This window comes from Pteronotus mesoamericanus, unplaced genomic scaffold (assembly GCF_021234165.1).
Source record: "Pteronotus mesoamericanus isolate MK-2021 breed Mesoamerican mustached bat unplaced genomic scaffold, CSHL_Meso_final contig_269, whole genome shotgun sequence".
In the NCBI taxonomy this organism is placed as follows: Eukaryota; Metazoa; Chordata; class Mammalia; order Chiroptera; family Mormoopidae; genus Pteronotus; species Pteronotus mesoamericanus.
This window is the reverse complement of record NW_026555114.1, coordinates 4054239-4067494: the sequence shown is the minus strand read 5'-3', so window position 1 is coordinate 4067494 and position 13256 is coordinate 4054239. Positions and strand designations below refer to the sequence as shown.

The following is a 13256-nucleotide window of genomic DNA, read 5'->3' as shown; positions in this document are numbered from 1 at the left end:
AATTCATGCACACTTTGTAAGTGTTAAATAGTTTTATATTACTAACTGTAGAAAAGTGAAATAAGGACGTCACCAAAATTCATGAGAAGAATTCAGCATTTAAAAAAATCTTCTATTTGAGGGCTTTTACTGATTTAATTCTAAAGAAAAAGGTTTGAAATTGAGCTGTACTTGAGGAGGCCTGGGAGTGTGGGGAGAGAAGAAAGTCAAAGCCCAGGACCTGCCCAATGAGGGAAGCCTGGGAAACCCACCCCATACTCTAAATAAGGAGCACAGAGCTGCTCTCTCAAAATGAGTAACCCAGAAATAAACCAGTCCTCATGGAAACTCAATGAATAGGTTTATGCAGAGTACAAACTTAAAAGAGAAAATAAAGAAGTGAAAGGTATGTCCAAAGAAACTATCCAGTGTTCAGTCCTGGGAAACAAAGACCAACACTACAGAAGACAGGATAAGAGGAAGAGGAAATACAGTTAAGAAGGTCTAGCATATATTTAAATGAAGTGGAAGGAGAGAATAAGATAGAGGCAATAATATATGAGGAGACAATTGCTGAGGATATGCTACATGTGAGGAAAACCAGCAATCCAGATTCAAGAGGCCCAACGAATCCCAAGGAGAATAAATAAAATTAACTATTTGCAAAACCTACACACAGATGGGTTTGACAGCTTTATTCATATGGCTAAAACTTGGAAGCAACCAAGATGTCCTTCAGTAGGTAAATGGATAAATAATCTGTGGTACATTCAGACAACAGAATATTATTCTGTGCTTAAAAAAAAAAAAAAAAAAGAGGTAACAAGAAACTTCTTCATGAGAAGACACGAAGAAAACTTAAATGTGTATTAAGTGAAAGAAGCCAATTTGAAAGTGCTACATACTGTATGATTCCAATGACATGACATTCCAGAAACGACAAAAGTATGGAGACAGTAAAAAGATCAGTTGTTGCAAGGGTTAGGGGAGGAAGGGATGAACAGTTGCAATACAGAGGGTTTTTTAGGGCAGAAAAACTAGACTGTATGATACTACAATAAATACGTATCATTATACACTTAACCAAACCCACAGAGAATGTACAACACCAAAAGCAAAATCCTAATGTGAACTACGGAGTTTGGGTGATAATGATGTGTCAATGTAGGTGGATCATCAATTTCAGCAATGGCACCACTCCAGCGAGGGAATCCTGGGAATGCGGGGGCCATGCATGTGTGGAGGCAAAGAGCCTATGAAAAATCTCTGTACCTTTTATTCAGTTTTGCTGTGAGCCTAAAACTTCTCTAAAAAAAAAAAAAATCTAGTTGTTTTTTAAGTGTATGCTAAGGTTCCCAAAATATGTTCAGATGTCAATAAAGCACCTCCTCTCTGCCTGCCACCTCACATCCAATCAGTGGCAGAGGGTGGAGGGGGGAGTGTCCCCTGCCCCTTGGGTCTCCTCTTCGGGCCCCTTCAGCAAGGGCCATCCTCTCCATCTAGCCCCTCCGGTGACACACCCTCGCTGTTTGCCTCATTCTGCTGACTAGATGCCACACCTTCCTCCCCTTGGCTCCGTCTGCCCCACACCTTTCTGGAACCTCTTCACTTCTCTTCTATGGACCCCTTGCTACTACTGCAAGCCTCATATACTACTGCAAGCCTCCATCTCTGGACAGACTTAAATCCTTACATACTCAATCAACCCTTAACCTCCTTTTCTGACTGACCCTTTGATGTCTGCTCCATACCCTGCTTCTCTCTGTTCCCGCCCCGTCTGTTAGGCAACTAGTTGCTGAAGATTCCGATCTTGCGCCTGGCTTGATGCGATGTTCAGGACACCTGTCTTCCTCTGTCTACCGGTGGTCCAGGTCCACTCTTGTCCCACCTCAGTTCTCCTCCCTTTTTGCAATCCCAAAAATTCCTCACCTGGCCCGGCCCTTCCTACAGCTCTCTTCCTGTCCCTACTTCTGGACCAAGTCCTCAGGTTCCTTGGGGCTGTCTCTGGGGCTGACTTGTCTTCAATCCCCTGGCTCCCTCCCCTCTAAAGAAATACAAAGAAATAAAGAAAATAAAGAAAGGTAAATAATAAAAAAGTGATCCAACCTAGATACATCTCCCATTTCCACATTATAGTGCAGAAAACCAAAGACAAAGGAAAATTTAGGAAATGGGCAAAGAAAAGATAGGTTACCTTCAACAGAAGGACAATGAGACTAAAAATAAAAAGGGTGTAAAAGAAGCCAGTGGACAACAGTGAACAATATGCTGAAAGAAAATAGCCAATCTAGAATTTTAAACCTAGCAGAAATGTCATTCAAGAATAAAGCCAAAAAGACATTTTAAAGCAGATAAAAAGGGAAGACAATCACTGACAGACTTACTCTTAAGGAATTCCAAAGGATGTACTTGGGACTGAAAAAGAAGAAAAACAAAAAGGTATCCCAGATAGAAGGTCAGAGAGGAAAAAAGGAATGAAGAACAAAGAGGTAAATATGTAGGTTAGGCTAAATGAACACGGACTGTAAAACAGACTGAATAATAAATCTGTACTCTTAAATATACATATATACATACATACACAAGTAGTGGATACATGACATTTCTGCATTTATCAAAACCACAGAACTGCACAACACAGAAGTAAACCCTAATGGTAAATGAAGGACTTTAGCTAATAATAATGTATCAATGTTGGTTATCAATTGTAACAAATCTACCACATTAATGCAAGACGTTAATAATAGGGGAAACTGGCAGGACATGAGGTAGGGGCCGAGGGAGGATCTACCAGTGCTTTATTTAAATACTTCAATATTGGAACTCTCTGTACGATCTGCTCAATTTTCTATAAACCTAAAACTGCTCTGAAAAAATAAAGTCTAATCCTGGCTGGGTAGCTCAATTGGTTAGAGCATCATCCAGGTATGGGAAAGTTGCAGGTTCAATCATAGGTCAGGGTACACACAAGAATCACCCAGTGAATACATAAATGAGTGGCAGAACAAATCAGTGTTTCTCTCTCTCTCCCCTCCTCCCCCTCCTTTTCTCTCTCTCTAAAATTAATAAATTTTTTTTAAAAATCTGTTAATTAAAATATATACACATCACCCTGGCTGGTGTGGCTCAGTGGATTGAGTGCCAGCCTGCAAACCAAAAGGTCGCTGGTTTGAATCCCAGTCAGGGCACATGCCTGTATTGCTGGCCAGAACCCCAGCTGGGGGTGTATGAGAAGCAACCAACCAATCAATGTATCTCTCGCACATCGATGCTTCTCTCCCTCTTTTTTTTCTTCTTCAAGTTTTTATTTATTTTTAGAGAGGGAGGAAAGGAGAAAGAGACAGAGAGAAACATCTGTGTGGTTGCCTCTCAAGCACCCTCTACTGGAGACCTGGCCCACAATCCAGCCATGTACCCTGACTGGGAATCAAACCAGCAACTCTTTGATTCACAGACTGGTGCTCAGTCCACTGAGCCACATCAGCCAGGACTCTCTCCCTCTCTTTCTCTCTCTCTTCCCCTATCTCTAAAAATAAATAAAGCCTTTAAGAAAAAATAAAAGAGTTCGAATAAAAAATTAAACTAAATTAAATTTAAATTAAAATACAAGAGTTTTGAATGGGCGAAAACCAAAAGTTATAGTGGACCATGCCTATGTCAGTGACAGTGAACACTACTTTCATCTTTGCCCTCAATACTCTTTTCCAAGCCAACAACGGTTTATTAAATATTCACAATGTACTGAGCTTTGAATAATCAGAGATAAAGGTATCATCCATATTCTCAAGGAGACAAATAGGGGAAACGAATGTGTTATAACAGAAGTAGGTTATCAAGTGCTAATAAGATAATGCAACTAGATTGATGGATGTACCTGGAAAAGCTATAAAAAAAAAAATAGCTGGATTATGCTTTGAAGAATCAACAGAAAGTTCTTCAGGCAAATAAAAAAGGAAAAGTAGAGGAGAGAGCATCAATCTGTTCACCAACATTACAGGTTAGGAAATCCATCATGGTTTGAGGTAGTAGAGCACAGAAGTAGGGAAGCACCCAAGTGGCCATCAAGCTGAAAATTTAGAATAGTGATGGGGTGGTGAACACACAATGCCATATACAGATGATGTATTATAGAACTGTACACCTGAAATGTATATAATTTTATTAATCAATGTCACCCCAATAAAGTCAATAAAAAAGTAAAAAAAAAAAAAAAAGACCTATTGGGATTTTGATTTTTACAGTATTGAAATTAGATTAATTTGGGGGGGGGGGTATAGGTATCTTTGTAATAATGAGACTGGTAAATCATAAACTTGGTGTATTTTCTCCATTTTTTAAAAATTTATGTGAATAACATCTTGAGTAGCGTTCCTCCCCATCTTTTGCTGATTTATCCTTACGTATGATGCTTTTTAAATGCTACCGTAATTGATGACATTTTAAAGATCTTGTGTGCTACTCCTATATTAGTGAAGAGATGTAGTAATACAATTGATTTTTGCATATTAATCTTGTATCTGGCGATCTTACTAGGGATACCTGTAATTCCATTGATTTGCACATTCTTTTGTATTTTTTTATGGGTATACTCAGGTTTGCGAATACCCATTTTTTTTCTTACTTTCAAATCCTATGTCTTTTCTTTTTCTTGTCTTAGAGCATTAACTAGGTCTTTCAGTACGATGTTGATGTTGGAAAAATATGGTGATAAATGACCCTTGTTTCCTCACTGATCTTTAAGGAAAGCTTTAAATATTTCACCACTGTGTATGTTTGCTTTGAATTAGGAGGTCAACAAACTACACCTTGTGAGTCAAATCTAACTATTATTTGTTTTTGTAAATAAATTTTATTAGAACACCCACACAAAAACATTTGGGATAGAGAGTTATCCAGGAGGCAAAGGGAGGGAGCCTCTAACAAACAAGTAAAACAATATTGGTATTTTTTAGAAATATAACGGGTGGCAGTGTACAAAAGACAAACGGGGTAGGAAAGGCTAGCTATTACAGTCATGAATGAGGAAGGTCTGGATTAAGGCAGTAACAATGGAGGCAGACAAATGCTTGACTAATTTCAGAGAACATGAGTTGATATTTATAGACTACATGTAAAATGAAGGGAGCATTAAATAAATACTAAAATAAATAAAAGGGAGAAAACACCATAAAGGCAAAACATAAGAATAAACTTATCAACAGTTCCTAGAATTCACCAGCAGAAATGTAGACTATTTTTTGGGATTTATGTTTATTGAGCATTGTCTAACTATGTATTAAATGCAAAACACCTGTACATATTTATTTTTAAATTATTGACACTGGTATGTGAAATAGTTAATGCTAGATATCCATAGCTAACACCTTCTAATTGGTACAATTAAATAAATGACAGGGAATGTATCAGTTAATTAAACATCTTTTCAGAAGTCAAATAAGAAATTTGATCATTTAAAGTGATCATTTATCAGACTTACAAATTTATAAAAGATAGGAAAAAAGATCGTTTTCCGTTAAGGAGACATCAAAAATTCTCTGTGTGGTACTACTTAAAAGTTTATGGTCTTGTTTTAAGCTCTATAAAGTGAAAGTTCTTATTGTGTCAAAATGAACAGTCCCACTTTTCATGGCTTCTCATTTTGTTCTTTTCAATACCATCCACATACTGCATAATCCTTTTTATTCAATACAACTGAAACCAGTCACATCAATCAAAAAAGTAGGTTACAGTGGGGAACCTATAAAGAAGACACCTTAAACTTTTTTTTTTTTTTTTTAACTTAACGCATATACATGTACACTCTACTGCCAGTCTTTTGATGTGGGCCTTCGGAGTTGTAGATCCACTAACTGCAGTCTTACACAAACCACACCCATAATGCATCATCTACAATTTCCAGTTTCGATTTCTTTAAAAGATACTTGCTAAGGATCTATATTTTTAATCCAGAAAAAAAAATTATACATTTTTATATATTTCACCTTATAGTTAATTTTTCCAAGGCAGTTAACTTAGTTTTCTTAAAATCAACAATTCTTTTCTTTTAATTTTTTTAATTGATTTTAGAGAGAGAGAAAAACATAGATTTGTTGTTCCATTTTATTTATGCATTCACGGGTTGATTCTTGTATGTGCCCTAACCGGGGTTAGAACCTACAACCTTAGCATATCAGGATGCTGCTCTAACCTACTGAGCTACCCAGACAGGGCTTAGAGTCAACAATTCTTTCATTTTATAAGCATAGCTTATCGGTTTATGTAATTTTGTGTTAAATTATATAATTATAATACAACTGCAAGTTGTCATAAAGTAATCGTTGGTAGATCTATAAAGTAATCTTTGGTAGGCAGGGACAATGTAGTGGGCATCATCAGTCAGTATGTCCCATAAAGAGAGAATGAGGGTTTACTGACTGTTACAAAAAACCTAAATATACTTCTTAGTGCTTTTATTGTACATGGAACAGTACCTGGCACATACTATGTACCATGTATTTGCTCCTATGTTAGCCTGCTATGTTAGCATGCAAGGGTGAAATTCCACCTACTTAACAACACAGAATCAGAGACTACCTGTCCTTAAATTGTACAAAGGGGGCAGACCCCTGGCCAGGTGGCTTAGGTGGCTGCACCTAAAAGGCTGCAGGTTCAATCCCCAGTCAGGGTGCATATGGGAGGCAGCTTACTGATGTTTCTCTCTTACATCAATGTTTCTCTCTCCCTCTCTCTCTAAAATCAGTAAGAACATATCCTCGGGTGAGGATTAAAATTTTTTTAATTTTTTAAAAAGGAGAGTGGAGAAGGGAATATAAATTGCAGTGCTCCTCGCTGAAACAATATGAATACAGGGTATACCAAGTTTCACATTACTAAAAGTAGATTATCCAGTGCTTAAAGGAAGAGATCTTTAAAAAGAAGCAGGATAGCTCATCAAGTATCAGGTCAACAAGAAATAAAAAAGTAGGTTCAAAACCCACCAAAAGTAGGTGGTAAAATACCTTACCACCTCAAAAATGCTAACAGGATGGTTGCATGGCCTCCTAAAAAGCAGCAGCTGGACTAGAGGAAGAAAGTCAGCTATAGCTTCTTGGTGCACATTAAGCTACTCTCCTTTACAGAAAATATCAGTCTCTTAAAACAAACCATATAGTGTATCCCAAAGCACAACACAAATGCTTTTGGTTTACTGGTTCTTATAAGTTAAATATGCTAAGAAAAAGAGAGGCAATGAATATACTGCAATATGCAAGAAAATTTTAAATTTGCAAATAAACCTGAATATAAGTAAAGAGCAACTTAAATATAAGTAATATTGAATAAATGTGGTAGCTTGGCCATCTCCTTTTAATGTACTTTTTGTGATATGTATCTAATTTGCAGGAATAAAAACTTGAAGCAACATGACAGAAGATCTATAGTAACCAGGAAGTTCAAAGGCTGCAGCTACTTAAAACACTCCTGTCCACTAGGGAAGAATCCACAGTGGCACTGAATTTCTTCCTTCTATGGACATCAAAAAGTACTGAAAATATTATGAATAGTTAGGAGAAACTCGAGACAGCCCAAGAGGCTGCACCAGTCCCACTAGATGGCACTATCACAGGAAAGTCACTCAGTTCTCCCATTTGGAGCCAAGAGCTGAAATCTCTCTTGATCTCTGCAAAACTGAAAGCTATCACCAGTGACATCCTCACTGGGAATCATGACCTGTAATGACGAATTCAAACCTAGGAAAAGGAAATTTTCCAAAAGCATCTTTTCTCCCAGAACCATGGCCTCCACCTCACTCTTACTTCAAATCAGTGGTCTTTGAGACACAATGTCTTGCAGGCAAAAGAAATTGTACAAAATGGTGATTTTCTTTTCATCTTCCCAACTCTACAAACTATTGCACAAAATTATTTACTTGGTTTTTTTTTCCCCCCTTCAAGTTTTGTTGCTATGGGGGGGAGAGGGAATCCCAAAACACTCTGCTTCTTCTAGTCTTTGAATAACACGTTTATTGTAATCAGTATACCTACCATGACAGGAAACATCAAAATAACATACAATTAATGCTATAAAAGTAGTTGGATATAAATGAACTTCTTTCTTTATATATTAAACACAGAACTTCCTATTAAACAGATCATCAGATTAAGTTTTCTGATACCTTAGTTACATGATGTTAAGTTGGTACTGGGTAGCAAAATTCAGTGTCACTCATTCCCATTGCTTGTGTTTTACCCCATCAAAAGCATACTTGGCCCTCACCAGGTAACTCAGCTGGTTACAGCACTGTCCTGGGTTCAATCCCCAGTCAGGGCACATATAAGCATCAATCAAGGAATGCATAAATAAGTGGAAGAACAAATTAATGTTTCTCTTTCTCTCCCGTCCCCAAAACCCAATAAATTCAAAGATAAATTAATATAAATAAAGTATACCTGGATATAGCTATCATGAACCAGAAAAACAGAAAGAAAAGCATCCTCATGACAAAGCTCAATGAGTTTAAACTATGTATACAACTTATTTTACTTAGTAGGTGACATTTGAACAGACAAATTTGGATATGAGCCTTCTGCTGAATTCTGAAGTTAAAAGACGTATCAGAGGTCATTATTAGGTAGTCAACTGAATCAGAGATCAACTTAATACTTAAATAGAGTGCTCCCTTCCAGATGAAGCTACTTCCCGTAAGTCACAGTGTTTACATTTATACATGTAACTTCAATGTATAACAGTCAGGAGTATAGCCCTACAAAGTACCATAAAAGTCAGTTGTTAAAAGTGGCATAAAAGAAGCCCCAATCACCTAATGGATAAGGCCCTGACCTGTTAAAGTAAGAAAAAAAACCCAGAACTACAAAAATGTGTGTTCCCATAGCACCAAGTCACAGCTCTAATACAGCTCTCATCCCAGTATCATCTCTCTTTGTCTGTGTTTTTCACTCTCTCCACAATGGGAACTTGGAGGCACTGTGGTGAGGAGTCATCCTTAACACCCTGCACAATGCCAAGCATGCAGCAGGCTCTCAATATTTGTTGAATGAACAGAAACTACTAAGCTATTCCAGCTCCCCCAAACTATGAAACCCATCAAAGTAGCAGGGGTTTTTCAACTAAACCTTGACAAATAACTTCTTTAAGAAGCTACAAACCAAAGCGTTAAACTAACATCTAGATGGCCATGAGAAATAAGATTTCTTGAAAAGCACAAAGAAACGTATCACATGAAATCAACAATCAAAAATTCACAAGTCACAAGCCCAAGTAATGCAACCATCTTGGGTTGGTGAAGCTTTTAAATAAAGCATCATAAATATATTTTGCATACTGTACCAAAACCATCCTATGAGAGCAGAGGGGTAAAGTAACAGGTACATAAGGACACACCGGAAGCCATAGCAATGTTTAACTTAACACCTGCCCATCCTTATTGGCTGATCTTATTTTATGCTCCCAAACAAAAATAAAGAATAAACAAGAAGGAAAAATAGAAGAGGGAAAGCAGTCTGGGGGTACAAATAGGAGGAATCTGCTCAACTGCAGATTTGGAGAACTGACAGGCAACGGAGACAGGCTTTTCAAAACTCTGCCATATAACTATCCAAAAAGTCCGGTGTAGGGAAGCTATGCCTATTATCTTTTAATAAATTTTCTTCTGAGTGACAGAAGAGTTTTGACAAAATATGGCATAGAATACACATTTGATTAATATCCTTGCAATAAGACCCATGGGAAACCTCTCCCATATCAAAGAGTTGAAAAAGCAGCATACTCCCAAACAGAATACCTTCAAATGCACTGCTAAACAACTAGAATGAATGGTAGGATCTAAAAGTTCACTGGCACCACAGACCAAATCTTCTCCCCTACAATCTATCAGTATGGTCCAACCAAACTGCCCTTAATTGATTTTTACATGTCTTTAGATTAGACTATGAACAGCGTTCATTATCATTTTACTCACCTTACTAACACCAACTCCAGTAAACCTGGCCTCTAATAATTCCTGCCGTCGTGGGTCCAAGCTATGCAGTTCTTCCATCATTTCTACTGAAACAGAAAAAGGTAGGCTGTGAGACCACAAAAGCTAAAACGCAAGGAGCCAGTTGTGAAATATAACAAAGCACAGTAATTAGTTCACTGAATGGTCACATGAAGGAAGATAAACCTCAAGTAAACAGAGCATACAAGTTATAAACTACAATGAGCTGTATCAAATAGTAACACATTTAAAGTTATAAAGTGGTTCAGAAGTTCTCTTTTGAGAGTCATTTCTCTCATTCTGACTTGATTTTAACAGCAAAAACACCTCAAACCCTTCATATAATCTCCGTAGAAGTTGAGCAAAAATTAGCTTGCAAAAATAAAAAAAAAAATCCCTTCCATCAACCTCTGAATTTAGCTAAGTACTTTCAGATATTGCTTTCCAAAACACACAGGAACTATTTTTTAAATTAAAAATATAAATAACTGATAATAATTTCATAATAATATAACATGAATCAAAAACTACAAATAAGTTCAAGTACCGCCATTATATAGCTCCTTTCTCTGAAGAGCTCACAGTAGCTCGTGGAAAAAAGAATCATTTTAAATTTAATAGAGAACCCACGGTAAAACCATCAACATGCATTCACTCAGGAAATTAGTATAGCTCCATAACCATCCCTTTTCAAAATCTTTTTCTGACCACTCCCTGGAGCAGGAGGTTTCTCTAGACATCTGCTTTTAGCACTCCTTCCAAGCAGGGAGGGGCAGAAGGACACCATTTTTAAACTCCTTCCATGACCAATTAATGCACACGCTAGTTTGAGCAAATATGTCCATCTTTTGCAAGAGAGCAACTCTTGCAGAACCAACTGGAAGCCTGTCTGTGGAAAGGAGCATATTACATAGAACCCCTTTGAACATATTATTAATAGTTGTTGGAACGATTGTCATGATTTAAAAGTTCACTGAAAACATTAATTAAACATTCTCTTCTGCAATCTAGCAACTCCACAATTTCCAGTAACAACCCCTACAAGTCCTCCAGTTTCATTTCCCTTCCTGGATTGAGAGCCTGAGGCAAAGGGGAATGAAGGGGTGACAAATTAAAGTTTCACCCACACATGCAAGAGCAGGTTACAGAGGGAATTAGGGCATTCTCGGAGAAGTAGAAAGACATCTTTTAAAAAGGAAAATAGAGGAGGAGGAGAATGAGAGTTTCCCCTAACTGGCCTGCCTCGCGTGTCGCCCTGCCCTCATCGAGGCCGGAATGGCAGAGGTTGCAGCCTCCGTCAAACCCCAGGGGTCTCTCAGAACATTTCCTAAACCTCCATCCCCAGGCCTGACCAGGAAAATGACACCCCAGCGGTTATTCCATTTAATGTCAACTCATGTTAAGGAAATATGCAGTCTGTCTCCTTCCAGCGGGGCCTTGAACTGGGATCCTCCCTAGAGCTCAGAGCCGGGAAGCAGGACTGATGGGGCCTGGTCCCGGCGCCCCTCGCCTCCCGCCGGCTCCAAACTTTCCCCAACTCCAGGCCCACCTGTCACGGAGGGAGGGCGGGCCAGCTCTCGGGGGCGCCCGGGAGGCTGCCGGGGCCTCCAGCTGCCGGGGCGCCCCCCTCTCCCCGCCGGCCGCCGGCCCCACTGCCAGGCCGGGGCCGCCTGGGCCTCCCCCATCTTCCGCCCGGCCCCTCGGCGACCCGCAGCCCTCGGGGAACCCCTCCTGCCTCAGTGCCGAGGAGCTGCGACCCAGCGCCGGCCCCTGGTGGGCCCGGGCCGCAACCTCTTCAGCCTAGGGGGACTCCCGGACGGTTAGTGCCCCAGGCCCGGCGCCCTCCCCTGCCCGGGGCTCAGCCTCTCACCTGCCGCTGCTGCCGCCGCCGCCGCCGCCGCCGCTCCACGCTCCTCCAGGGAGGGGCCCCGACCCGACCCGGCTGCGGATCGCTTGGCTCTCCCCCTGGGCAGGCCCGGGGCGGAGCCGGGGCCTCTCCTGAGCGCCGCAACCCCCCGCCCGGGCAGCCGCCGCCGGCGCCGGGCTCCACGAGAGGGCGGGCGGGGGAGGGGGGCCGCGGAGGCCGCAGATCCCCGGGCTCGCGTACAGAGCAAGGCGCCCGACGCGGGCCCGGGCCCCGGCGGCCGCGGGGGTTGCGGGACCGGCCTCCTGGCGCCGGACAAAGGCCAAGGGAGGCGCAGGAGGGCTCAGGCCGGGCCGGGAGGTGGGGGCCCGCTCGGCTGGGGGCCACTCGGGTGCGGCGCGGAGGGCGGGGGGGTCGGAACCGCTGGTGCCCAGGACCCGCCTCCGGCCCCTTAATCCGGATCGGTTCGGTCCGGATTAGTAGTGATCGGTGTAAACACACTAGTGAAACCGCGTGTTTCCTCGCGAGATTTGCACGGCTGGGAGGCAGGGGGGGTCCTGGGGGGGCGGGATGGGGGGGAAGAGCCGACAGTGGGGGAGGAGGGGGAGGGGACGAGGAAAGTAGGGGGGGGTCCCCGCTGCCCCAGCGCCCCGCCTCCTCCAATCAGCGGCCGGGCTGGCGGGCAGGGGTTAACCAGGGGACCCCGCGCCGGCGGAGAAGGCCGCCGCCTCGCTAGGCGGCTGAGGGCGGGAGGGCGGTGGCGCCAGCGGGCGGGCTGCGACGCGAAGGGAGGTCGGGCCGCCCAGAGAGCGGCCCGGGCCGGAGTCCCGGACCTCGGCTGCCTTTGTACAACCGGCCCCGCCCCACGGGATCAGGCCTGACCGAGGCGGCTGGGTCAGAACTCAGGACAGCGGATCAGCGTTAGAGGGGCCTCGCCGCCTGTGCCGGCGCTTCCCGGATCCGCCTCGCCGAACTCGCGCCCGCCTAATCCCTCGTCTCCACGAGTTTGGGTGAGAAGTGGGGTGGCTCTGCCCAGGATGGATTTTGATTATGGAAAGCCTGTGAGCCGGCGGACCCCGCCCGAACTTCCCCGGAGATGCCCTGTTAGTGAGTTCGCTGGCTCCCACGCCCCGCCACTCTCCAAAGCGATCGACCCGGTCCCGAAACTCACTTGGAAAGTGGACAGCACTTTCCCTGCACATACCTGGTTGGCAGGGTGCCTCCAGAGACAAAAGGTGCCCTGGGATCAAAGCTGAGCTCCCACCCCCACCACGATGTTGCCCTCCAGAAGGGGGGCGGGCACTGCCCCAAAGGGACAACTCACCGGTACCCTGGGGGAGGTTCCATTTCAACCTCTGATTAAAAACACGGCCCTCCTGGGTACTTAGGAGGGTCTGAGGGTAAGTGGTTAGATGAAAAAAACAGGCCTGCCTTTCACAG

At 42.5% G+C, this 13256-nt stretch overlaps 1 protein-coding gene across 4 annotated transcripts in view; it reads right to left on the bottom strand.

The window, feature by feature from the left end:
* The window catches only part of TLK2 (tousled like kinase 2), a 108630-nt gene extending 96487 nt beyond the window's left edge, over positions 1-12143 (bottom strand). For 3 of the 4 annotated variants that reach the window (XM_054574902.1, XM_054574905.1, XM_054574904.1), the window contains exons 1-2: positions 11823-12143; positions 9935-10017 (exon numbers count right to left, since the gene is read on the bottom strand). In XM_054574902.1, coding sequence (XP_054430877.1) covers positions 9935-10015 — 81 coding nt within the window. In that variant the 5' untranslated portion in view covers positions 10016-10017; positions 11823-12143. Of the gene's footprint in view, positions 1-9934; positions 10021-11822 lie in introns of all 4 variants that reach the window. The other variant, XM_054574903.1, reaches the window with a different exon arrangement.
* Positions 12144-13256: the final 1113 nt, after the last annotated feature.